We start from the raw sequence: 27,361 nt of genomic DNA, 5'->3' as shown, positions 1-27,361 counted from the left end.
ATGGTGTATGGTGACAAATGGTAACCATATTTATCGTGGTGAGCATGCATTGAATTGTGGAATCACCATGTTGTGCAACTAACATAATGTTGTATATCAACTATACTTAAATAATAGAAATTTTTTAAGAAAGCAGAAAAAAAGATACATGGAACTAATAGAAGCAGAAGACAAGTAGCAAGAAGGAAGATTTTAATCCAACCATCTCAATAATAACATGAAATATAAATGATCTAAACATACCAACTAAAAAACAGATACTGACAGATAAAAATGCAAAACCCAACATGTAGTCTACAAGAAACCTGCTTTAAATATAAAGACATAAGTAAACTATAGGTAAAACGATAGGAAAAAAATAAACCATGCAAACACTAATCAAAAGAAAGATGGAGTAGCTATAGTACCATTATATAAAATAAACTTCAGAATAAGAAATACTGCTAGGGATAAAGAAGTCAATTCATCAAGAAAACAATTCTAAATATATATTTCCTCCAACAACAAAGTTTCAAAATACATAAAGTGATACATATCTAAAAAGAGAAATACACAAATCTACAATTATAGTTGGAGACTTCAAAGTACCTCTCTCAGTTGTCACTAGAATAGACATAAAATTAGCAAGATTGAGGGGTACCTGGTTGGCTCAGTCAGTAGAGCATTTGACTTTTAATCTCAGGGTCATGAGTTCAAGTCCCACACTGCATGTGGAGCCTACTTTAAAAAAATCAGCAAGATCTAGAAGACCTGAAAACGGAATGTGCCAACAACATAGCTCTTGTCTAAGTAATTATGTGACTTCTGAGAAAAACAAACAAAAACTGGCAACTGCAATAGGGTTTACCTCCATCCAGGAGACGGGGGGGGGGGGGGGGGGGGGGGGGGGGGGGGGGCAGGCTAGGGGTAGGAGGCAGCCTTCTAGCAGGAAAAACACTACTTTGGCTCCTCAAATTTCACAACAGAGTATCAACCCTACTATCTACTCTGTTGGTATCAGAGCACAGTTAGGAACCCTCCCTCAGGTGCTACCTGAGGCCTTTAAGACCAATTCCAACCTACTTATCAGGTCCTTATCACTACACCCCCCCACACCTACCCCTACCTCCAACCCCCGCTGTCCCACCCAAGGTCCTATCACACTAAATTCCTTGCAGCTTCCAGAACCTGGAATAGTCCAGGTTCCTAGAGCCCATCAGACAAACACACCTTTGTTCGTACTGAGCCTCTGCTTCTAACACCCTACTTCTCTCACCTTTTCCCCAACATCCTGGCTGCCATCTTTCTCCACCTATCTCTTTGTGTCTGTAAGGTTTCTAATACATACTTCTGCCTTAGCAGCCACCTCATTCTGTTGCATTTACTTACCTTCAGTCTCTCCCAACTAGTTAGTAAGTTCCTTGTCTGTTTTAACAGCAACCAGTACAAGGCCCAGCACAGGCTTAGTACTCAATCTGTGATCACTCCATAAAAATATACCAAGAACAGGGGCACCTGGATGGCTCAGTCGGTTAAGCATCTGACTCTTGATTTCAGCTCAGGTCATGGTCTCGTGGTTTGTGAGTTTGAGCCCCACAATGGGCTTTGCACTGACAGCCAGGAGCCTGCTTGGGATTCTCTATCTCCTTCTCTCTCTCTACCCCTCCCCCGCTCACTCTCTATCTCTCTCCCCCCACAAAAAATATAAATAAATAAATACCAAGGACAAAAAATAGCTAAAAGAGAAAATACACAACAAACCCTACTAAAAGTCTAACACCTTGAGCCACCTACTCACCTGCTTGCCAGAACAACAAACAAACAAGGCTTAACTAAATGAAGTGATCATTCAGAGAATTCAGTCTGAGATGGTGGTTCTTATCATTTCGTCAAAGTACTTGTTCTTTAGATGATGAAAGAGGAAAAAAAGGATAAAAAGCAACTATGACTACAATAATGGTTTTGAATTCAAGTACATTTAATTAGTTGCCACAGTATCTACATACATTCTCAAAAAGGCAATCCTTATCTGTGAGATGCATTGTTTATCCTATCCCCACAGAAATGGGATGAAAATCAAGGAGCTCATAACTAAGCCACTATCTCCAGCTAAGTAGCCTGGTATCTGGGGGGAAGAGTGTACAACAAAATCTTACCAGATCACCCTCTCTGAACTGGCTATCCTTCTGTCTTCAGTTTTTATCCAATTGATAAGAAAAATCGGTATGTGAAGATCACAAACAGTATTGGATTCTCAGTCTCTCTCACGCAGTCTCTAAAATCACTACCTAAGACAATTTCCTTTAAATCATTCAGTGTACCGTATAAGTTCCTGTTTTGAAAAACTAGTCTTAAACCCTGCCTGTAAGGGCACAATGCCGTTTTCTAGCAGGTTTTCGTACTATTTTACAGGCTCCTCTAAGCAGATAATAAAGGAATTCATCAGACCACTAAAACTGCTTCATGAAAACTTAACCATGAAACTATCACATGTAATTTCAGGAGGAAAAAAGAATCTTTCCGAGTTCAATTACAAGGAATACTTTACAAGCTGGATTTAAAATCTCTTTTACAATAGGTAACTATGAGGGAAAATGCTGTTGAGAAAAATATCAAAATCTTTTTTTTTTTTTTTAATTTTGTTAACGTTTATTTACTATTGAGAGACAGAGAGACACAGAGTGTGAGCAGGGGAGGGCTAGAGAGAGGGCAGACACAGAATCCCAAGCAGGTTCCAGGCTCTGAGCTGTCAGCACAAAGCCCGACGCAGGGCTCAAACTCACAAACTGTGAGATCATGACCTGAGCCGAAGTCGGTCGCCCAACCAACTGAACCACCCAGGCACCCCTCAAAACTGTGGTAAAAATATAGAGGACTCTCTTTTCTATACACCTCTGAGCTTTATATATTTTCCACAATTAGTATACATTAATTTTCTTAATGTTTAACTGTATCTATATAATATACACACACATACTTACACTCCTATAAAACAAAAAAGTGATGTGACTCTATATTTATCTTTTTACCTAAGAAAATAGGAAACTCAAGATCCAATTCAGTTCCCAATCACAGTGAACAGATAACCTTACTTTCAACAGTACATGGTATCTATTCTTTTCCATGACTTTGGTTTTCAATTTCTTTTTAACAACCTCATTGCAAGTATCTTTCATTGTAAACCACCACAATTACTCTTTAGAAAAAGATATAATTTAATATATATCCAATTTATATAATACAGTGTTATATAATTTTTAATTATAGATGAGCCATTCTCATCACTAGTATCCTGTTCATAGTGTGCAAAAATAACTGAAATTCTTTACAAATCACAAAGATCCAAGAAAGTTAACAGAGGACAGAGCAACAACATTCACCTGTGAGGAAATGAACAAACATCACACTTCCATAAGCTGCCTCATTATGAAGGGTCAGGTATTGAGAAGAAAATGAAGCCTCCACATCAAGGCCTAATTCCACCTGTCTGTCTTGGCCACTTAACCTCTGCAACAAAGAGTAAGAGGCAGCTTATCAAAAAACGAGCCTAATAAGCAGCTGGATATCTCCCTTTGTAAAATGTATGTTTTATATGCCTGGCAGGGACAGCATTCTCAACTGAGAAGTTCCATCACACTCACAGTGGAGTGTAACTGAAGCCACCAGCCCACACATGTGTCAGAGAAGTAGCTCGGTCATCTCAAATCATGCATATCTAGACTGCTGCTGCTCCCGGAGTCCCAGGTCCTGTGAGCACTGTTTGCGTCACTTTTGTAGAAACATATCCACATCCTGGAGGCTACAGCAGGAAGCGCACAAGACAGAGGTCAGGAAATTTCCTGTACCAAGAAGTGCCAAGGAGATAAGTCACATAACTGGTATTTACTTCTGGTCTGCAACAAAAATATGTCCGCAGCCAGAGAGAGAAGAAGAAAGACAGGGAAAAACTGGGTTTGTGGTTTTCCACATACTTGTCAGGAGAGGGAAATCAAATATAAGAACTCAAATGACAGTCTGAGACCAAAGTTGGGAAGCAAAAGCCGTGAGCGCACAACAGCACCTTAGCAAAGTAGGCAGCCTGGGCAGCTTCCTCCTAAGGGCTTCACAGCAAGCAAAGAGAGACGAAAATGAGCTCAGGAAGCACTCAGACTTTCAAAAGTCTGCTGCCCCCAGATCTTCAAATCAGGGAGCACCTCTCAGAGAAGCACCAGATGGCTGAGCATTCTGCTAACACGATGCTAGATTCGCTGGCAGTGCTTTTTTTCCCCCATCAAGGGCAGAGACTGAATTCTTTTGAACTGTGTCACCAAGCCCACAGCCCAGTGCACACAAGAGGTACTCAAAAACGTCTGTTAAATATTGATTCCTATTTATACCGACCATTACACAACGTGGTACCCACACTGTTTGCCTAGCGCTTAGTGAAGAATTCTCAATGTTTTACAAATATCTCTTTCCATTTACAACGTGAGATGATCAAACAAGATGACAGGACATGAGACGGGAGGAGGAGGCTTCATGGCAGCAGCACGCGGTTCCCTAGCCCTGCAAGCCCCCCCCCCCCCCCCCACACACACACCCAGACAATCTCGCAGCATCCCAAGCTCTGATCCTGCAGGACATCCTCAGAGTCTTGCACACCGTCTTTCTCGCTTGCAGAGTTTCTCACAGCACAGGCTCGCTTTCTTCCTGTCACGCTCACCCTGGAGCACCTCTCAGTCTCTTACACAGCGTCACACTCGGGGCCTCTGTCGCCAGAGTCTCCCTCTCAGTCTCTCGCACACTCCTGGAACCACCCTCACACGCTCAGAGAATCACCCTCAGGCTCTGGGTTTCACACACAGCCTCCCGCTAGTCTGGGGGGGAGGGGGGTGTGCCTCACGCACACCGAGTCTCCTTCACACCAAAGTCTCTCCCGTACTGTCAGCATCATCTCACACACTCTCGGCGTCATCTTCTCACTCAGGGTCTTTCTTGCACACTCACAGTCACCCTCAGACTCAGGGGGGTCGCTCACACACACACACACACACACACACACACACACAGTCTGACACGCTCAGTCTTACACTCAGGGTTCCCTACACTCCTGGAGCCACCCTCACGCTCGCGGTCCCTCTTACACGCAAAGCGTCACCCTCTGGCACGCTCTCACCGCGGCGTCTCTCACGTGCCGCTCGCCCGCCCGCCCCGCGCAGGGTTTGGCGGGCCCGAATTCCGCACGCGGCGACTGCGGCGGCGCGGAGAGTTCGGCCTCCAGGACGCGGCCCCCGGCCCCGGCCCCGCGTCCCCCGCGCGCCCGCCCGCGGCCCGTTACCTCGCAGTAGCCAAGCGCCGACAGGATGCTCAGTAGCTCGACCGCCACGGCCGCCGGGGCCGCTGAGGCCCCGCCCCCGCCACGTCACGCGCCGCCGGATCGCGACAGCGCGCGCCGCGTCGGGACAGGACGCCTAGTTCCGTGCTGAGTCCGCAGGCGGCGGCGCCTCTGGGACTAGGGGGCATCGCGGCGGCCTCAGGGATCAGAAGGCCCTGCTCGGTGTGCCGTCCCGACGTCTGCGTGCACTTGGCTGCCTGTCCCCAGGCGGGCCGTGACCTGGGCCCAACCACCCTCGCTCTAAATGGCCCCCGCAGCCTGTTCCTTTATGGCTGTTGGCCATACAGCTTACACAAGTTGCGCTAGATAGCCTCCATACCTCGTTCTCAGCCAACCCCTCCGCTACGCACCCTAGGAAGACACAGACCCAAGACGTTTTCTCCCAAACTCCTAGCTCAGCCCAGCTCCCATCCATCGAACCCTCAGCAGACACATGGACACTAACTGGCTTCTGTAACCAACCCCCCGCCTCCCTAGGGCTCAGGCTGGGGGACATTTTTTGATCCTTAGCTTGTCTGACCCTACTGACACTCTCTTGGGGGAGCTGCACCCTCCTATCCTCTCCCTCTACCTCGGCTGCTGCTTCACCATCTCCTTCTAGGGGTCCTTTCCTTCTGGTAGCTCTGGGGCTCTTCTAGGGTCTCTCTGACCTCTTGGACAGCTGAGCCTTCCCCCTTAGCTTCCTGTCCACAACCTTAAGCCATAGCTCTCTCCTGGGCCATGGAGTCATTTCCCACAGACACGTGTTTACACCTGCACATCCTATAGTTTGAGACTGACCATACCCAATCTCCTGCTCTGCATCACCCAATGATGCAGCCAGAGATGGGCAGCACCCTGGAAGCTTCCTCCTCCTGCCCCCCAAAGACCTGCAGGTTTTCTCATGGTTTTCTTCTCCCCAGTTATAGTAGCCTCCCAATCCCTACCCTGCTCCCTCTAACCCATCCCCATAGGGTAGGGATTGCTCCTAAAATACACATGAGAATGACTGTATCTCCTCTGCCTAAAAACACTTCCATTCTCCTATAGACTTGAGACAGTGATCCTTGAAGGACCCTCATTGCTACTGCCCTCCTTGTGCTCTCTGCTTGGAATACCGTCCTTTAGTGTGAATGAGAGTATGTGCATATTTGGAGTCTTTAGAATCTGACCCTTTGTCCCCTGGATCCATTCCTTCTGCTTCTCTGGCCAGGCAAAGTAAGAACTCTGCTCATATGTGTCACTCGGTGGCAGCCAGTCCACTTACCCTTGCAACAGCCACATACATGACCTGCCAGCATCCAGATCTCTGGCTCTGCTCACACCCAGTTATAACAACCCACCATCTGAAAGCCCATTATGCACCAAACACCGAATTGGATGTTCTCCAGCACCATCAGTGTTCCTCAGGACCACCCTGCAGGATACATTTATTCAGCCCCATTCTGCAGATAAGCAAGCTGAGGCTCAGAAAAGTTGGGAGACTCCGTATGTAGTAGCCTGGAGCTGGTAGAACTCAGATTTGGACCCCAGTAGCGTGAACTATAGCCTGCTATGACTCCATGCCCTCTCTCGGCAGCTGTGAAATCGAACATGGCAGTGGGGCTGAAACAGGTCAGGGGTGAGTAGGCAGCTGTAAGGCCACCACAAGGGGGAGCAGGGGGTGGTGGCTGTCAGGGCAGAGCTGGGAGTCAGGCTGGGCAGGACCTGGAGGTAAGGACCTTTTGTGTTGTCATCCTTTTACCAAGGCCAGCAATTACAGCTGGACCTGTGTATCCCTTGGCACCCTCCCCCTCTTTGGGCCACATTTCTTCCAGGTTTTGCCAATAAATAGTGCTGTGAGAGGGTTCAGAGTGCCCTCTAGTGGCCCAGGGTGTATTGAAGCCTGAAGCCCAGGCTGGCCCAGGGCAGGAACTGGGGCTCTCACCACCCCACTGCCGCCAACCCCCACTCTGGGCTCTGCACCATAGAATTAAGGCTTGGATGCCATCCCTATGCATGTTTCCCTGTCTCCAGCTCTGTTTCTCTGTCTTTATCCATCTCCACTTGGTTCCCAGTGTTGTTCCTTGTCTCTGTCCACACCTAGTCTCAGCCTAGTCTCTCCTCTTCTGTCAGTCTCTGTCCCCAGAGAGGGACAGACAGTGGGCAAACTGAAGAAACAAAGAAGAAGGATGGCATCCTAAAAAGAACTCTAGGGTCAAAAGACACTGAGACCTGAAAGATGAGAGAGGACAAAGAGGCTGGGAACAAGAGTCCAGCCAGGGTGACCTGCAAGATCGTCCTCAGCCCCCAGCTGTGGGGCAGCATGTGGGGTTTATACACCAAGCAGAAGTAGAGGGAGGGCAGGAGCCCTCCCTTTCCAATGGGAATGTTTCAGGTCCTGGTTCTTAGGCCCAGGAGGGGAAATAGATTCCAGGAGAGGGGGCAGGAGGATCAAGCCCAAATAGGTGCACAGGAGCCATGCTTTGGTGCTGAGAGAACCCATCAAGGCCCCTGGAAAGGTCTAGCCCCTGATTACCTACCTCTCTAGCGTCTTCACCCCTCCATTACCTCCCTCTTTTCATGCTCAGAAGAGACTCTAAGCCAGGACACTTTACAGCATCCAGAGTATTTTTATTGCCAGAATCAAGGTACAGCCTGCTCAGAGCCCCAGTACGGAGCACACCACTCAGGAATAAAAGGAGAGAGATGCTGGGTATGTTCACAATACAAAAAAATCCAGCTCCACAGAAATCTTGTGGGAGAGCAGCACAGTCCAGCCTGACTGTGGCTCTGGGGTCCCATCCTAGAGGTTAGACTCAAGTCTTGGCCTAGAGCCATTGACCACTTGGAGATCACTGCCACCAAGGCAGATCCAGATTCTCCATCCCTGCTATTATAGGGAGATCCATGCAGCACCTCTGGAAAGGAAGGAAATTACCAGGGGAGCCCCAGGGCACCTGGCTCTCTCAGGGGCGACTCAAGCTTCTGGGTTAGTCTCTGCAGACTAAACACCACTGAGCTGCCTGGTGGGAGTAGGTGCTGGGCAAAGTGGGAAAGAGTCCTACCTCCTCTCAGCTCTGCACCAGCCCACACGGGTGCTAGAAAAACCCTAGGGCTGGGTGGCAACGTGGTGGTGGATTTAGCAGGGATACCCCGAGCTGCCTTAGCTGCTTCCTTGAGTTCTCTTTCTTCATGAATACCTAAAAGGCCATGGCACTGGCCCTGCTCTCATCCTTGAACCACATTCCCAGAGGGAAGGGAGCCAGCATCAATACTGTGGGTAACAGCCCAACCACAGGAGTCAAGGCTCCTGGAACGCAGCCCCCAAGAACTAGAGGGCCATATGCTGCCCAATCCTGAGCTAGGCTGTTCTTGGAGGTGAGGGAGGTAGGAGTGAATGCCCCAGGACCTGGGAATCATGGAGAACACAACTCGCCCCTGCCTGCAGGAGGAACCAGGCTGCCTCCAGAAAGCCACAGTCAAGCTGCTGAGCAACTAGGCCACAGGGAAGCCAGCAGCTCCAGCCACCCACAGCCACTAGCAAGCCTACCTGTGGCCAGTGTGTGGGAAGGATCCCCTAGGGACCAGACCATCCCTGGGACCTTTAGGGACAGGAACCACACCTCAGTAATATCCCCCACAGGAAGGCTAAGGGGCCAGGGCCCAGTGGGTAAATGTGAAAAGGCCACAGGGGTAGGAGAAACAAATGACCCCTCAGTCCAGGATTGAGGCCAGGTGCCAGCCAGTCCACCTGCGGAGCCAGTCCTGAGGTCACAGCAATTCCAGCAGCAGCAGCAGCAGCATTCTTTCCAGCAAGGATCCCTCAAGTGAGTCCAGACTATTTCTTCTTTCCTCACATCCACAGAGAAAAGGATAAGAAACAGCACTTCCCAATGGCAGATATTTCACAACCCCAGACTGAGGACATTAGACAGTCAGTCACAAACTGCTAACCTCATGGGCCACGGTAGCCAAGAGAAGCAGGTGTGGCCATGCCATCCCACAGCCCTGCCTGGCACAGGAATCAGGGCCCAAGAAGCACACGTTTCAGATAGGCGAGGGTAGTGGCGTTGGCCAGCATCTCGATGTGCTCGCTGCCCGGGAGCGCCTGCAGTGACACTTGGTGCTCCTGGCGGCTGCGCCAGGCCTGGCACTGCAGGGCGCTCTGCAAGTTCACAGTGCCGTCGCCATCACCAAAGCAGATTTTGGGATCACGGTCTGGGAAGCTCTCATAGTAGAAGGAGTCTGGCGTGGGGACACCAGTGCCATAGAGGCAGTGCAGCGGCACGCCAGGGGGCACTGTGGCTTCGACCAGCCCCTCCGTGTCCTGCCGCATAAGCCATCCATCTTTGAAGCCAATGTCCTGGAAGAACTGGCGGTAGTCCCGCAGCGTGTAGTTGGCTGTGGGTGTACGCACGAAGATCTTCTCAGGGGACCAGGTATAGTTGTAGGGCAGCAGCCAGCTGGTGGAGACGGCAGACCGCTGCTGCTCCCGAATCTTCAGGGGCCCAATGACTGGGATCCGATTGTTGTCTCCTGCAGGGAGATGGCTTTCTCAGTCTGTGCTCAGGACAAGCTGGCAGGGCAGCACGGTCCCCACCAGGCCCCCCACTGGGCCCCAGTCAGGGGCCCAGTCAGCACTCCAGCACCTCTACACTGTCGTCCTCATTATAACTCCCCCACGGTTCCCTTTATTTTTGCTCTATCTGGGAAGCACACCGCCATGACTTGTTTCTTTCCTTCTGCATTTCCTCACCAGAGGTTTAGGCAGCACATACCCACAAGGTGATTCATTGTGTAAACAGTACCCCCCTCTGAGCATTTGTTACCAGGCTTGTGGGCACTGACCTTGTGGAAGGTGAATCAGCAGGCTGTCAGCCCAGGGACACATTCATCTTTCTGTTTTCTTACAATGAGTTACAAAAACATTTTTCTTTTCCTAGGTTCAGACCTGCAGCCAGCCAGCCCTGGTCGTACCCCACTCTCCTACGTGTCACTGACCTGGGCAGCCAGGCCTTCGGGAGACACAGCAGGAGGGGAGGCTGCAGGCAGAGCGAGGGTCCTTCTCACACAGGAATGCCAACAACACAGAGCCAGGGAGGCCTCTGAGGAGTGAGCCAGAACTTGGAAACAGGGGCCCTCTGACCTATCAGGACCCTGGCCATCCATCAACCCACCTTCTGACTGACCAACAGGCTTTCAGCTCTGCCTTGTGAGGTCTGGCTGTAGGACCCCTGAGGAAAGGAAAGCCCCTAGCTAGGGGTCCATGACTACCACCCCACCCCCTATCCTACCCCTGATCCAGACTACCGGGACCTGACAGAACAGTTTCTCAGAATCTGAGGCAGAGATCTAAGGAGACTCACAGGAAAGCTCTGAAAGGCTGAGACCTGAACCTCACCACGGTTCCCTGTCTCAAATTCACGCGTGCCCACATCTGTCCTTTTAGGTCCAGGTTGGACAGAGTAGATGGCTGTCATGAGTCCTTGTTATATCTGGATTCATTGTCCAGCCAATCCAAGGTAACTACCGGGAGACGCACTGTGTCTGACCTGACTGCAACCATCAGTTGTCCAGCAAGTAGGGCAGGCAGTGTTGATGACATGAGGAAGAAAGTTCCTCAGATGCTTGGCATAGTGGCTCGTGGCTCCTAAAATGAGGGGCCACGGGTTCAGTCCCAGTCCTAGCAGAGGGAGGAAAGCCCCATGGCTATAGCTGGCAGGCTCTGATAGCCCTGAAAAGGCAGGTGGAGTGGGGAGAAACAGGGAAGGAGGTGACTTTGCCAACTGCCAGGCAAGCAGGCCCAAAGAAATCTGCACCTGCTTCCTCCCTGTGTTACCCACAAAGGCTCCCCGCTGCCACAGATGGACGTATGACTCATAAACAGGAAACTGGAGTCCAACCTTCCTTCCCTGGGGCAAAGGTGGGCATGAAGAAGGAAAGATGAGGGTAAGAGAAAGGGAGAAGGCTTCCTCAAAGAACTTTGGGTCAAACCAAGTTAGGCCAGCCAGGCCAGAGCATAGTGTACGTGTGTACACATGTGCACAAGCAAATACCTGAGTGACCAACAGTTGTGCCACTCCATGTACATGCGGCAAAAAAACTTACACAGATAACAAGAGCCATCAACTAGAGAGATGAAATTAATTAATGATAGATCCTCTTTTGGAAAAGGAGATGTTTAAAAAAGCATCCCACTGTGGAGAAGAGACATGAGGGTGGCCCAGGAGGACACTGTAGAAGGAAAGAGAGGGCACCATCCCTGACATCAGCCCCCCAAACTGGGTCAGGCAGGGTCTTACCTGAGGCCAGGACACGCAAAGTCTTGGCCACGCCCCCCCAGGGCGCACCCAGTGCCACAAAGGCACGGATATACTTGTTCTTCCAGGCCTGTGGCTGCCGCTGCAGAAAGTAGAGTGTGTACATGTTGCCCATGCTGTGGGCAACCAGCACCACAGGGCCCCCATACAGCTGATGCATCTCCTCGATCATCTCCCGGAGAGCCAGGAAGTAGGGCCCGTTTTCATCTGTAGGCCAGAGCCAGGCGGTGGTCAGGAAGGAAGGGTCCTGGGGCCTGAACCATTGAATGTTTTTCAGGCCAGATCCAGGACTAGGCGGGTGGGGAAAATGCTACTCCAACTGGGAGTGGTCTGGTTTTCCCTCCTTTTCCAGGAAAGGAGGAAATGTAGGAGGTCCTTTCCCCCTCCTCAGCCTCATTCTCTCTCCCCAGGGCTCAGAGGCCCAGAAATCCTAGGGTGGGGGTGGAGAAGGACAGGACAGATTGACCGGTGGTGGTAGCTGTGACTGCTAGGCTAGACACCAGAGGCCCTGGGGGACAGGGGAGAGCCCAGGGCCGCTGGGGGCTGTGACCTCCTCGTCCCCACCTCCTAAGACCTCAGAGAGGAAGCAAGAGTGACCACTTACTTGGGGCTCGGCGCCAGTCGTAGGGGGCCCCCCGGACATCCTCACCCCGTGTGTAGCCCCAGCCCACAAGACTCTCTACCATGGTATGGAAATAGGAACCTGTAGACAGAAATGTATGAGAATTGTAGAAAGGACAGCCAGTGCCAGCCACCCACACCACACCCAACAAGGAGACTGTGACATCTACTGTAGGAAGATCCCTGAAGGAGTGCTATAAGGCTCTGTGCCTACACTGATTAGAGACAGTTTACAGGCTCATTTCAAACTAATAGCATTCCTCCCACTCTAGGAATACAGAACTTCCAGCCCCATTCCCTGGAGGGCATGAGGAAGGGCTACATACCCACACTGCTTCTGCTGGGGTCCAGGAACTCCAGTGAGAAAGTCTTCCCAAAGCCAGGAACACGCACATCTACACCATCTGGAAACTGGGTGGCCCGGGATGTTCTGTTGTAAACCAGCCTGTCGGGGGTGGGGGTGGGGATATTGAGCTGGTGATCCAGAGATGACACTGAACATGGTGTGTCCTAATACTTCCCTGTATCCTAAGCCACACTCCCTTACTATTCTCATGTCTGATAAGAAGTATATAAAAAGTAACAAACTTTATAAAGCACAAATCAGAGTAACCAAGTCCAACAGAGGACCCCGAACAAGACTCATTCCAAAGATTAAACCCAGGGCCCCTGTCAAGGCAATATTTTCTTCTCCTCAATGTCATCAACCTCAGAATGCAGGTCTTGGATTTGGTTGGAAAAGGGAAGTACCAGGCCTGGCTCTGCCATCAACATCATGCTTGACCCAAAAGGCAGGTAGCCTAATCTTACAGGCTCCCATTCCCCATCTCCATGAATTTAGCTCTTACCACCCACCACAATACATCACAGGGCAAAGGAGATGGTAAGTGCAGCATACAGACCCAAACAGAGAAACCACCACCTTAGGGCCTGAACACCTGTGGCTGTTGTGTGGGTAGGTGGGCAAGGTCTGGAAAAATGATGGGACAGGGTGGTGGGAGACAGAAGGAAAGCTTTGTACTAGGCCAGGAACTTGGTTCTGGCCTCCCTGATACCAAGGAGGCAAATGTGCCCAAGAAAACACAGGTGGCTAGACCTGAAGTCCTTGGTGGTCCTGAGTCCTAATCCCCATAAGATCAGCCACAGAAAGCTGACCAAGATACCCAATATAGACCTAAATAATAGGTCCGGGGGGCCCACTTTCTCTAAGGTGATCTGTAGATTATCCCTACAGAAAAGTGTTGAAAACTTTCTACAAGGACAAAGCAGCTCTGTGCCAAATGAAAGTCTAAACAAGTCAGATGTCCCATGAAGGTAGACAAGCCACTCTCAGTATCAGCCTGCACCTCCGATTGGCAGTACCTGAGACCACGTCTCTGGTGTAAAAATAGAATTGCAGATCAACAGCCCAGAAATAACCCTGATCACATACAAAAGAGAAAAGAGTCAACAAAGCAGGCATCATAAACAACAGGGAAAGGCAAGGCACCTGAAGAACTAACTAATATATCTCCAGAAAAAAAATTTTAATTTGTGAGACTCCATTCAGCTCAAACATTTACTGAGCACCAATTTGTTCCTGGTTCTACCGCTATAAAGATAAACAAAATATACCTTCTTTCTCTGCCCCTCTGCTGCTTGCACTCTGTCTCTGTCTCTCTCTCTCAAAAATAAATAAACATTAAAAAAAAAAAAAAAAGATAAAAGAGATATGCAACCTCTGCCTTCAGTGAGCTGTCTTAGCTCGGGGTCACATAATTCTGGGTTCAAATCTTGATTCTGCCACTCATTAGCTGAGTGACCCTAGGCAACTTTGTAACCTTTTTGAGCTTCCAGGTTTCCTCATCTGTAAACAAGGTTGAAAACAGTACCTGTTTCATAGGGTTGCTGTAAGACTAAATGAAAGGAAGTATGTAGCACAGGCTGTGCCTATATTCAATAAGTGGTCTTTTTTAATACAGTATTATTTTATTATCAGGGAAACATCCTTGGAAACAAAGTTTGGCAACTGATAAGGATTAAAGGGAATAGACATGTGGCATGGAAGAAGGAAAGGTTAAGAGTTCTAGGGGAGTGGCAGGGGAAACTTTACAGAGGGATGAGGCTCAGGTTTTAAAGGGTGAATGGGGGGCAACTGGGTGGCTCAGTCGGTTAACTGTCTGACTTCAGCTCAGGTCATGATCTCAAAGTTTGTGAGTTCGAGCCCCACATCGGGGTCTGTGCTGACAGTGCAGAACCTGCTTGGATCCTCTGTCTCTCTCTCTCTCTCTCTCTCTCTCTCTCTGTCCCTCCCCTGCTCACTCTCTCCTTCTCTCTCTTAAAAACAAATAAACATTAAAAAAAAAAAATTAAAGAGTGAATGGAGGGAATTTATCAGGCAAAGGGTATAGAGCTAGATTCCAGGCTGAAAGTATAAAGACATGGAGACATGGTATGTCCCAGGAGGAACAAGAAGTTGAGGGACCAGTGAGTGGTCAACTCAGAGGCAAGGGAAGGGATGGAGGCCACGTTGAGGCTATGAATAGGGGCTGAAGCGTAGAATCCACATGTAAGGGGGTGCCTGGCTGGCTCAGTCAGTAGAGCATGCAACTTTTATATCAAGGTTGTGAGTTTGAGCCCTACGTTGGATGTAGAGATTATTTAAAAATAAAATCTTCTGGGGGGCGCCTGGGTGGCGCAGTCGGTTAGGCGTCCGACTTCAGCCAGGTCACGATCTCGCGGTCCGTGAGTTCGAGCCCCGCGTCGGGCTCTGGGCTGATGGAGAGCCTGGAGCCTGTTTCCGATTCTGTGTCTCCCTCTCTCTCTGCCCCTCCCCCGTTCATGCTCTGTCTCCCTCTGTCCCAAAAATAAATAAACGTTGAAAAAAAAAAAAATTTTTTTTTAATAAAAAAAAAATAAAATAAAATAAAATAAAATCTTCTGGGATGCCTGGGTGGCTCAGTTGGTTGTGCGTCCAGCTTCGGCTCCAGTCTTGATCTCACAGTTCATGGGTTCAGGCCCCACATCGGGCTCTCTGCTGTCAGCACAGAGACTGTTTTGGATCCTCTGTCCCCGCCCCCCCACCTCTCTCAGCTCTTTCCCTGCTCACTCTCTCAAAAATAATAAATAAAAAAAATAAGTAAAATCTTCTGGCCAACTAATCTTTGACAAAGCAGGAAAGAATATCCAATGGAATAAAGACAGTCTCTTCAGCAAAAGGTGCTGGGAAAACTGGACAGCGACATGCAGAAAAATGAACCTGGACCACTTTCTTACACCATACATAAAAATAAACTCAAAGTGGATGAAAGACCTAAATGTAAGACAGGAAGCCATCAAAATCCTAAAGGAGAAAGCAGGTAAAAACCTCTCTGACCTTGGCCACAGCAACATCTTACTCAACACCTCTCCAGAGGCAAGGGAAACAAAATCAAAAATGAACTGTTGGTACCTCATCGAAACAAAAACCTTCTGCACAGCGAAGGAAACAATCAGAAAGACTAAAAGGCAACTGACAGAATGGGAGAAGATATTTACAAATGACATATCAGATAAAGGGTGAATATCCAAAATCTATACAGAACCTATCAAACTCAACACTCAAAAAACAAATAATCCAGTGAAGAAATGGGCAAGACATGAATAGACACTTCTCCAAAGAAGACACCCAGATGGCTGACAGATACATGAAAAAATGCTCAACATCATCATCATCCGGGAAATACAAATCAAAACCACAATGAGATACTACTTCACAACTGTCACAATGGCTAACATTCACAACTGAGGCAACAACAAATGTTGATGAGGATGCAGAGAAAGAGGATCTCTTTTGCACTGCTGGTGGGAATGCAAACTGGTGTAGTCACTCTGGAAACAGTATGGAGGTTCCTCAAAAAATTAAAAATAGAACTACCTTATGACCCAGCAGTTGCACTACAAGGTATTTATCCCAGGGATACAGGTGTGCTGTTTCGAAGGGGCACGTGCACCCCAATGTTTATAGCAGTGCTATTCACAATAGTCAAAGTATGGAAACAGCCCAAATGTCCATCGATGGATGAATGGATAAAGGAGAATTGGTGAGTATATATACAATGGAGTATTATCAGCAATCAAAAAGAATGAAATCTCGCCATTTGCAACTATGTGCATGGAACTAGAGAGTATTATGCTAAGTGAAATTAGTCAGAGAAAGACAAATATCATATGACTTCACTCATATGAGGAATTTAAGATACAAAACAGATGAACATAAGGGAAGAGAAGCAAAAATAATATAAAAACAAGGAGGGGGACAAAACATAAGAGACTCTTAAATACAGAGAACAAACAGAGGGTTACTGGAGGGGTTGTGGGAGGGGGGATGGACTAAATGGGTAAGGGGCATTAAGGAATCTACTCCTGAAATCATTGTTGCACTATATGCTAACTAACTTGGATGGAAATTTAAAAATCAATCAGTCAGTTAGTTAATTAATTAAAATCTTAAAAAAAAAAAAAAAAAAAAGAATCCATGCATAGGGTGTAAAGCACAAGGCATGAACTAGAGAGAGTAGAGCCAAGAGCTGCAAGAAAGGGAGGAAGAAAGTTCTGTCTCCGAGAGTGCAGAGGTGGTGCTGACTAGACAGGGGAAATGAGAAGGGCAAGAGGTCAGTGACCTCAGGGTCTGTTGAAGCAGGGATGAGACAGAAATAGGTTCTAGAAATTTCTTTAACTTCGGTGAGCAGCACCCCATCTGTGCCCCAGCCCCCACCTGATGTTGTCGATCCAGCAGTCAATGATGACAGGTAGCAGCAGCTCGAGGTTCAGCCAGAGGGTGAAGTAGCTGTCCGTCCTCTTGGAGCAGAGGTAGTGTACGACCGTTGGCTTGTCCAGCTTTGCCTCCAGCTGGTTGCCCAAATCACCAGGCACTGCAGGGGGACACAGAAAAGTCATGAGGCCCTGGACCGGCAGGCTGGAGATCCTTGAGACTTGAACCCAAAGGCCTCCTACTATAGCTGTCCCAGGCTACAGAGTAGGCCCTTGTTTATTCAAAGGAATGGCAAACAGGACAAAGCACTGGGCCACTTAACTAGCCAAAACTGAATCCAGAGAAGGCACTCGAGGACAGGCTTGTGGACGGGGGTGGCAATGAACAGAAACACAGTTGAGAGAAGTTCATAATGGTACCTGCCAACCTCTTGAGAGCCCAGTAATCTTCCAGAGGGCAGATCATCTGGAGGGCCCTAGGCTCTCAGCACACCTGGACCCTGTGTCAGAGATGGCTACCCTGAAACAACACAACAGTCCAGCCACAGCCAGGTAGGGGAGGGTGTGACAAGGCCCAAGGATAACTTCTCTCTGCCCAAGCCAGTCTAGTCAGTCTATACACACAGAGCCCTCAGGCCCTTGTGACACTCAAACCCATCCCCATGGCTTCATCACCCAACATTCAAGGCCCTTCCCAGAATATTGTTCCCATTGACCTTTCAGGCCTCACTTGGTTCTACATGCCATGCTTTTGCATCTTCCAAGCATATCACCATTTAGGATGCATGATCACTGAGTGAACCATCAGCTCTTGGCTCTCCTGGGCATTCTTTGGGTTCTACAAACCTAGCCCTGCACAGGGCATGCCCTCCCTTTGCATCATCTCACAGTGTCCTCAGGACAACCATGAGATGCAGGTGTGGCACCTGCGTTCACCTCCCTTAACAACACAGGTGCAGAAATGGGGAGTCCTCAGCATGACAGTGCAGAGACCTTGGTCACTGTCTCCAGCAAAGAGGAAATGGCTAAAGGAGGAAGTCACCAGATTTGCTGTGCTTGAATGCTCTTTGTCCTGGATAGGCTGTGTGGCCTCTAAAAATAGCAGTGGTCACTTCCTAAGCCCCTTTTTGCCTAAAACTAGGACAAAAGACATCCATGTAACTTTCACCTCAAATAATGCTGGGAGAGAACATCCTTACTATGCTCACTTTACAGATGAGGAGACTGAGGTTGGGGTAGAAATGACTTGTTACAGTCCTCCACCAGACCTTCTGTATCACTTCTTTGGTCTCTACCACCAATTTGGGTCTCACTCATAGAAGGTGGTCACCCTTGGAGGCTGATCCTCTGATGGTCCCTGCTGTGTGTCCAGGAACAGCTCTTCCACTGCCCACCATGGGGTTTCCCAGGATTAATGCCAACAGCTTCACTCTCTGAGAAGCTGGGCAGATTAGGATTCTGTGACTCTGGCTGTGGCGTAAGGCTCCTCTGCTGTGACCTAGGATAAGCAAGAACTGAACTGAATGAATTGAGTATAGTTAGCATCAATCCAAGCAAAAAAGCTGCCACACATCAGGGACCCCATCAGGGACCACACATTTCCCGATGTCAAACCCTTCATACTCAGAACTCCTTAGGCCTACCCATGACTTCTTGTGTGCTTACAGGATAAAGTCTAGATGAGCCAACCAGTCACAAGCCCTGCACAATTCACTCCTCCCCTAACTCCATTCCAGACATCCTGGATTGCTTACCTCTCTCCCTCTGAGATGTAATTTCCTCTGCCTGGAACACTCTCCTGGCCTCACCTATAGCCACATTCTCCAGGCAGCCTTCCCTAACTGGATTGGTAGACTCTTTGTGCTTACCCAATACAGACCTCATCTCCAGGGATCCCTGTAAACTTAGGGAACACAGGGCCAAGTCTGCCCAAATCCCATGGTGAACCTGAACCCAGCATCCCCCTGGAGTATTTCCTGGCCTAGAACTCCTGGTGGGAACCCCCAGGGACCACATTGTCAGCCAACCCTACCCTTCTGTGATCTGCATCACCCCCATTAAAATACCCCCATCAGAAAGAACATGGGGGTCATGCTGCAGCACACTCAGTATGTGACATATACCTCAGCATGTCTCTGCCTTATGAATCCTAGCTGGCCACCAACTCAATGCTTCAATGAGGCATCCAAGGCCCCCAAGACAGAGAAGTCTCATCTCTGCCCACCACCACAAGGAAACACGGTGGTTCCTGTATAATTACAGGGGCCAGGGCCAAGGGGTTGGCCAGGAAGGTCATCTAGACCCAACATAGCCCAGTCCAAATTGGTCTGGAAAGGGTAAGATGCTCCCTGACATCTGTTCATAGCCATTGTCCCAACCCTTACCTCTGTCTTTAGCCATCCTCAGATTCCCTTAGGCCTCCTCCCTCAGGCCAATGCCACCCATTTGGTAAGTTGGGGAGGGGGGGTGTCTTGGTGGCAGGATAGGAGAGTCATTCTTTCCCCCAAAACCTTCCTTTCAATAATGCCTCCTGAAACACATGGGGCTGGAAGAGTCGAGAGAGACAGCCTCCTAGCCATGCCCAAATCAACAATTGAGGACCCTGGAGACCAACTCCGAGAACACCCTATCCCCCCGCCGACCCTCAGGAGTGGGGCCAAAGGATCTCGGTCTCTCCAGCTAAAAAATGGACATAAAGCGAGGCAAAGCTTGGGACTGACGTAGATAGCAATACTGATAGACAACAGAACAGCAGCCCTCCCATTTACCCCATATTCTACAGGGGAAGGTGAAGAGAGGTTGACCACACCCGCGCCCAGCATGGCGAGAGGTGGACGGACCGAACCAGGTGACAAGACAGACAGTCATATGCTCCCCACCCCACACTTAGAGCACAGCAGATCTGGAAGACGGCTCAGCCCGCACCCCGTCCTGCCGGATGCACGAGCAAACGGACCCACGACTGTACGCGCGCCTCACCCAGCACCACAGGAGGGGGACGTCCGACCGGGAGCGCCGGGTCTACGAGCAGCAGGAGGAACAGGAGGCCACCCAGGAGTAGCGCCGCAGAGTAGGGACAGAGGCGAAGACCCATTGCGTGCCACGGCCGCTACAGGCCCAAGGTGCGGATTCAGCACCCTGGGGGGCGCCTAGGCCGGGGCGGCGGCGACGAGCTTAACCCCCCCGCCCACAGTAGACCACAACCGCCGGGCCAATCAGGATCCATCTTCCCCAAACGGCCTGCCAATAGGAACTCGCCGCCAGACACCTCCCTCCCGTTTGGAGCTCGCTGCCTCGCCCCTGCGGATCCCCTGCCAGCTCCTTGGACCTTGCTGCGCGCCGAGCGCATCGATCGATCCGGGCTCAGCCTGGCTTCTCTGCCCTGAGTCCCCGACCGGTCGCACCCAACTCGCCGCTGCTGGAGACCCAGCACAGCTTTGAGTGTCCACAATCCACGCTGCGCAACCCGATTCCTGGTGCGTCCCTGCTTTGGGATCTGGAACGGGCTGGGCCGAGGGAGGATTCAGGGTCCAGTGCTTGCAGCTGCTGAGAAACCCTGGTCAGAGCAAGAAGAAGGGGAGAAGTGAGTCTCGGAAAGTTCTTGGGCCTTAGGGGACCGGGAGCTGACCAGGACCTTTGTGCAAACCCTACACCGATTCTATACACCCTGCTCCGATGTCACCTGGGTTCAGGCAACGGGTTCAGGGACCCCCCTGCGTCTGTCCAGGGTGTAGGAATAGGGGCAGGACAGGTCGAGGCTAGGTCAATGTGTTTCGTTTCCGAGTGAGAGGGCTCCCCTCCTGTTTTAGTTGCTCGCAGTATGGAGCCACGACATCAGACTGAGCGGTACTCGCGCCCAGTTGAAAGTGGGTTTGAACCTCAACCTTGCACCATGGCCCATCAGCAAATTTCCCAGCAGAGCAGGGCAGGGACTTCGGAGTCCACCTCCCATCCCAGGCAAACTGGGGATCCAGAGAGGGCAGAGGCTCCCTGCTAGAGGAATCAGAGGTGAACAGAGTGGGTAGATCGGAGGGCTGGCAATACGGCCAGCACCATGGGTCACCCTATGATAGGGAGACCAGCATGTTTGGAAACTGGAAGTCTTGATCCTCCACACACCTCCTCCTGAGGGTTAGACAACACCCTGATCATCCCCTGGCTGGTCTCAAGACCTCTAGCCCACCCATTGCTTCCTTCCTTCCTCTTGGTCAATGGCAACACTTTCTAGCCTTTCAGAGTGCTGCTAGTAGTCACCATTTTGGCCTGCCCTTCTGTGTTCTTATAACATTGGTGGTTGGAGTACCTTACTTTTTTTTTCTTTAAATGTTTTTAATTTATTTTTGAGAGAGAGATTGCACAAGTTGGACAGAGGGAGAAAAACGGGAACAGAGGATCTGCAGCAGGCTCTGCGCTGACAGCAGTGAGCCCAATGTGGGGCTTGAACTCACAAACTGCGAAATCATAACCTGAGCTGAAGTCGGTGAACGGTGAAATCATGACCTGAAGCGAAGTCGGATGCTCAATCAGCTAGGCCACCCAGGTGGCCCTAGAGTAGCTTACTCTTTTAAGGTCCACCTATCTCCCACCTCAGGCCCTGGCAAGGACCCAAAACTTCTGCCTCCCTCCATCCTAGAACCCAGAAGAGGGGTTGCCAAGGACCAATCTGTTGCAGGCCCACGGTGGGAGACGATAGAGATCATTTTGTCAATACTAGGGACAGGCAAGAGTCCATGGCCAAGAGTTAAGTGAAGGGAGGGTAGGCATCAGGATGGCCTGGGTTGCTTTGGACTTTGGATAGTCTGAATGTCTTGTCAACCCAGCAGCCTCAGGTGACCATGGACCCTTCACAGGGTGGCCCTGTCCTCTGGAGCAGTTCCGTGGTGCCCCAGTCCCACAGGCCTTGCAGATGTTAGGAACCATGGCCATCGGGGAGAGGATGTTAAGGCCTAGTCACAATGATCTGTGCTGGCACTGTGGAGAGGAGAGGAGTCAGAAGGTAAGGGTCTCCCTTTCTCACAATGACCCTGTCATCCACATGAACCTCCTGGCTGCAGACCTGGGTTCATCCTGGACTCTAGATACTTCCCTGATTCTCAGACCCACAACCAGGTGGTCACCAAGTCTTGCCAGCTCTACCTTCCCAATGCCAAACTTTCACCCCCAAAGTAGCCTCCTTGCTGATATCCCAATTTATGCCCTTATTCCTATGGATTTCTCTCCCTGTGTCAGGTTGTCATCATTAAACATTAAATCAGGTCCATCACTGTCTGCCTAACCCCACACATAATCCTCCTACTGCATGCATCATATGCATCTCAGTCATAGTGAGTGAGGACCCTGCAGGGGACTCTGACCTTTTCCCCCAACTTCCACCTCCCCTCTCTCCCAGATCCCTCATCTCCAGCTTCAATAGCTCGTTGGATCTATTCATCCTTGCGTAAGACAACTGAAAAATCCCTCAAGTTACCAATAGTTATTTGGGTAAAGATTTTTTTTTTTTTATGGCTTCAAAGGTTTGTTTTTTGCCTTACTGATACAGTATAAAAGGGGAAAGAATTCAGAAACTATTTCCTAAAGTAGATGAATGATACAAATGTTAGTGTGATGCTGTACGACTTCAGTTTTATACAGCAAACTGTTCCAACTGTCAGCTTATGGGTGAGCTAGCAAGAAACATTACATGAATTAATTTTAAGATGTAAGCATATTTACATACTTGCTTATTTAGTTTTGAAAATCTAGTGTTCTTTACCCCATGGCAGTCAAGACTGGGGCTTAATGCAAGATGCTTCAGCATGCTTCACCATTTGCTTTTATGCATATGACAATAAATGCAGTTTTGAAAAAAAAAATAACCTCATTCTCCCTCAGGACTTCTGCACTTGTTGCATTGGGATCACTCTGCAGCCCCCATTTTGGGGGACTTAATTGAGCTCTGTATTTAGGTCTCAGCCCAGACATGACCATTGATTGACTCTGAAGCAGGCCCTACCTGGCTCCTATCAGAATATAATCACCGGAAGAGCAAGCCCCTCACCTGCCCATTACTGGGGCTATTGCCTTCTTTGGTTACTAGTTACCACCAGCACAGTCCCAGGCACACAGCAGGTGTTTAACATATATTTAATGAATGAGTGATACCCCCCCCCCCCACAGCCTTCTCTAACCCTTCCCCCTTCCAGGGGGAAGTGCCAGTCAGACCTGGAGGAGAGAAGGAACTGAGAGGTCCACAGGGCTGGATGTGAATCCTGGAAAAGATTGGGAAAGAAGGATAATATTCCTGTGGAGAACACTCTGGGCAAAGGCCAGATATGGGAATAAGCCCAGAGACTGGGGAGTCAGGTCAGGTGTGGTATCTTTCTCAGGAGAGAATCCAGCCAACAGACTTTGCCTTTTCTCTTTTACTGGGCCCTTTGCATTCCCTCTTGCTCACCCAAGTTCCAAGCTCCCCTATCTGGACCAGGTGTGTGCCTGGGCTTAGGCAACCCAACCAAGACCAGGGCTTAGGAGCTGAGCCCATGTGAAGGCCAACTGATTCTCCCTTAAAGCTCATGGCTCATGAGGCTCCTATTCTTCTCCTCCTAGTGCCTCTCTGAGGTCATGAGAGGCCAGACTCGGGGGTTCTGAACAGGGGCCCAGAACAGGGTGTCTAACCTGGCTTAGGCATCAAAGAATGTTGCCTGGAGGAAGAATTATTAGAGATGGGTTTTGAAGGATAAGTAAGAATTTGCCAGGAAAACAATAGGAGTAGGTAGGTGGGTGGTCCAGACAGGGAGCTTAGTATGTGCAGCAGCCTGACGATCTGAACAATCACACTGTGTCTGGGGTACGTGGTGGGTGGGAGTGGAAGAGAGGTTGAGGGTTCTGAAAACCAAGCTTAACAACTTGGTGTATGTCCAGGAAGCCCAGAGCCACAAAGATGCTCAAGCTGGAGGGAGGCAGGATCAAGGGTCTTCCCTTTTCACTTCTCTCCTGGAGCATTGCCCTAGGTGGAGCTCTCCAGTAGAAGATCCTCCTTCCAGCCTCAACACCTTGTTCAGGGGATAGAGTCAGTGTGCCCTCTGGTGGGTACTCAACAGCTATATGGCAAAGGCGCGTAGCTGGGAACCTGTATGGAGGGGCAATGCACTGGCTACCCTGGAGGCCCAGGAGATAAGAAAGGGTAGTGGCGATTGACCCAATTGCCGGCCAAGGGGCTGCGGAGGGTGGGGATGGCCCTGAGCTTGGGAATGTGGATCGCCTCTGTGGATACCACAAGGCACCCCAGTGTAGAATCCTTCCTAGAGGGGTGCCTGGCTGGCTCAGTCAGTAGAGCATGTGATTCTTGATCTGAGGTTGAGTTGCAGCCCCACTTTGAGTGTAGAGATTACTTAAAAATACAATCTTTAAAAAAAGGAATCGTCTCCTGCAGTGGGATATTTTCTGGCTTGGGGGAGAGAGAGAGAGAGAGAGGAGGGTGCTTTTACACCACTCCTAGACGCCCTGTAGGTCCACAAGGATGGTCACACTCCCGGTCCCATGTAAGGATCTCCACTCTGTATCTGTCCCAACTTTCACGTCCCAAAGGCTGGAGTGCCACTGGCCTTTGTAGCAGGCCTCAAAGAGCCAAGGTAAGGATGGGATTCCCCAAGCTTGTGGTCTAGCTCACAGGACCAAGTTCCTTGCCCCCAAGTACCTGGATTACAGTTTGGGAAATGCAATAGGCTGGACCATCGGAGCCTTACCCTTTTCACCCACCTGATTTCCAGTTCATTCACTAACGATTCATGAACTCTAGTAGCTGAGTTGGGATGAAATACAGAAATCTCAAACTGCAGTGGGGGACCCTGCTACAGAGGGAGGGGACTTGAGAGGAGAAAATCTGGAGGAAGAGCAGGGGTTAACTAGGGCAAGGGCTGGGTTGGTAGGAGAGGAAATAGCACACACAGATAAGACTCTCGAGGAAAAACCCCTTATCCCCAGGTAAGGTTACTAGTTCTGAAATAGCCAAAGGCTAAAGGTGCAAAGCACTTAGACAACTATTTATTCATTCATTGTCTTGAGCAAGTACTATGTGCCAGGTGCACTGATAGGCACTGGGGATGAGCCTGTCCTTTAGGATCTGATGTTTGGGTGGGGGTGATGTAGGGAGACAATCAATAAACGTTCTATTGTGTTAGAAGTTACTTTAGTGTTGGGGGAAAGGAGTGAAGGTTGTTTACTATTAGTGGTATGATCTGGGAGGACCCATCTGAAGATAAGTAAAGGAGCTCAGCAACGCAGGGGCTCTAACGTTATTTTAAAGAATTTAGTTTTTCAAGAAGAGTCCAAGCACTATAAATTGTCATGCAGGAGGGCGTGGGCGGATGGGGCGCAGGAGCTTAGGGGAGCCGCCCCACGCTGCCAGGACGGATAGAGCTGCCACACTGGACAAGTTTCTTCTTTTTTTTTTTTTTAATGTTTATTTATTTTTGAGAGAGAGAGAGAGAGAGAGAACAGGGGGAGGGGCAGAGAGACAGGGAGACACAGAATCTGAAGCAGGCTCCAGGCTCTGAGCTGTCAGCACAGAACTCAACATGGGGCTCGAACCCACGAACCGTGAGATCATGACCTAAGCCGAAGTCGGAAGCTTAACCGACTAAGCCACCCAGGTGCCCCAAGGACAAGTTATTTCAAGAGGGTGGCTTCTCTGAAGAGCTGGCGACGTCGAGACCCACGCAGAAGGAAAAATACGGAAAGGCCTAGCGCGAAGGTTGAACGGATGGGGGCGCCAGGAAGGGTCAGACCGAGATCAAGTAAGCACCCAGATGGCAGGGTGGTGACTCCGGGAGACAGGAGCCCGACAAGGAACAATGTACCTCAAGGGAGTTTAGGAGTGCCGCTGGGGTGAAGAGTTTACTGCAAAGGCTTGGATAGAGGAAGCCCCAACTCCGCCTGGCGCAGGCGCGCTCCAGGAAGGGTACGGGAGGAGCCTTACTTCGTTGTTGGGCCCTGCCCGGAGAACAAATATTTGACATTCCAGGCTTATCTAAAAGGGTGCAGGACCCGAAGAGCGACGTTTCCCCCTCCCCCAGGGCCTGATTGGCCTAGCGCTTCCGCCAGTGGGGACCAGTGGGCAGGCGCCCGAGTGGGCGGTCCCCAAAGGGGCGGATACCTGCCCAAACCAGGGGGAAGCGCTAATCGCCCGTAGCCCCTAGAGGCTGGAATACCTGTCTACTTCCCACTCCCTCCATACCGCCGAGTCCCGGCGCGAGTCACTTCCGTACTGGACACCTCAGTCTCTTTATCTGTTAAGTAGGGACGCGTTGAAGTGTGGGTTCAGTGGTCAAGGTCTCGGAAGCGCCCCCTCCACCCTGGGCTCTTTCTCCGTCGTCCGAAGGTCCACGCAGAGTCCAGCCCTTACGAAAGCGCGAGGCGCGGCTCTAGCCTCAGTTTTGGCGCGGGCTTGACAACCCCACGTCCCTTCTTCCCGCCGGACTCTTCAGTTTCTCAGTCATATAAATGGGAGCACTTAGGGTAGTCCGGAGCGGTCTGGAAACGCGCCGTAAAGGAGCCTCACTAAGCACAATCGGGCGAAAGGGTGTTGGGAGCCCTCCACGCGCGACGGTCCTTATTGATTTGCTTGTCTCGGACGGAGAAGAGACTGAGGATCTGCAGCCCTCACGCCCCCATTACACGGACAGTGCACTCACATCTCCAGGCAACAGGCCCGTCGTCAAGCTGGGAGGGCGACGAAAACAGGCTGGAGTCTCCACCTGGGGTAGAGATGAGGCTCGAGGCCCAGATCATCCGGCTTAGCCCCGTCTCCCAGTGGCGCTCTCTGGAGTTGGAACGGGGCGCTTTCTGCTTACCAAGTACCGAGGCCTGCACAGCTCCTACTGGGTTTTGGCATCGAAGGCACTTCCTGGAGCCAGGCTGAGGCCAGGTCTTCACACCTGTGTGGACGAGCCCTGACCTGTGACTTCTGGTCTCTCGACCCCGTGGCTCTTAGGACCTCTGTTGATCCCTGACCCTCCCCCCAATCCCATTGGCTTATGGTGACTCCCCCCCCCCCCACGCCTAAGGGTGATATCCAATAACTCACCGCCCTCTTTGACCTTTGGTGACTTCTACCATCCCCAGACCGGCCGTCGTGACCCCCACAGCCCCTAGACTGCCTTCTGGTGATTTTCACAAATCCCGTGTGACCCTTAGGGACTGCAGAAAGCCCCTGGCTTTGCATTTTTCTTGGCGTAGGCCTCATGGTGGGGAGGGACTTGGAGGAAGATGAGATCGCCCCAGTAGTTAGGCAGGGCACGCTGGTGGAGCGGGAGTCCGGGCCATGAGCGCGAATCCCGGCCCGGCGTCAGAGCGCGCTTGCCCTGCGTTAGGCTCTAGCAGCCTTCTCCCTCAGTTC

General features: G+C 50.3%; 2 protein-coding genes across 11 annotated transcripts in view; both read right to left on the bottom strand.

The window, feature by feature from the left end:
• The window catches only part of SLC7A6 (solute carrier family 7 member 6), a 35,959-nt gene extending 30,430 nt beyond the window's left edge, over nt 1–5,529 (bottom strand). Inside the window, exon 1 of one of the 4 annotated variants that reach the window (XM_045443287.1) lies at nt 5,297–5,529. The gene's annotated coding sequence lies outside the window, so the exon portion shown is untranslated. Of the gene's footprint in view, nt 1–3,359; nt 3,528–3,620; nt 3,644–5,048; nt 5,071–5,296 lie in introns of those variants that run through there. The other 3 variants (XM_045443293.1, XM_045443291.1, XM_045443288.1) reach the window with 3 other exon arrangements.
• A 2,395-nt stretch (nt 5,530–7,924) lies between these two features.
• Nucleotides 7,925–27,343, bottom strand: PLA2G15 (phospholipase A2 group XV). 7 transcript variants are annotated; one of them, XM_045443251.1, is made up of 7 exons: nt 27,063–27,343; nt 26,817–26,900; nt 16,991–17,147; nt 12,582–12,700; nt 12,239–12,337; nt 11,617–11,841; nt 7,925–9,850 (listed from the first exon to the last, which is right to left on the bottom strand). In XM_045443251.1, the coding sequence occupies exons 1-7, from the start codon at nt 27,079–27,081 to the stop codon at nt 9,339–9,341; spliced, it is 1,215 nt and encodes a 404-aa protein (XP_045299207.1). In that variant the 5' UTR covers nt 27,082–27,343; the 3' UTR covers nt 7,925–9,338. The 7 variants fall into 7 exon arrangements, with proteins under 7 accessions (XP_045299207.1, XP_045299211.1, XP_045299210.1 ...); XM_045443255.1 differs by lacking the exons at nt 26,817–26,900; nt 27,063–27,343 and adding exons at nt 18,195–18,484; nt 19,966–20,071; XM_045443254.1 differs by lacking the exons at nt 26,817–26,900; nt 27,063–27,343 and adding exons at nt 18,195–18,484; nt 19,371–19,931.
• Between the last annotated feature and the right edge of the window lie 18 nt (nt 27,344–27,361).

The sequence above is a fragment of the Leopardus geoffroyi genome, chromosome E2 (genome assembly GCF_018350155.1).
Source record: "Leopardus geoffroyi isolate Oge1 chromosome E2, O.geoffroyi_Oge1_pat1.0, whole genome shotgun sequence".
In the NCBI taxonomy this organism is placed as follows: domain Eukaryota; kingdom Metazoa; phylum Chordata; class Mammalia; order Carnivora; family Felidae; genus Leopardus; species Leopardus geoffroyi.
The sequence above is the reverse complement of the archived record's forward strand: the minus strand, read 5'-3'. Positions and strand labels throughout refer to the sequence as shown.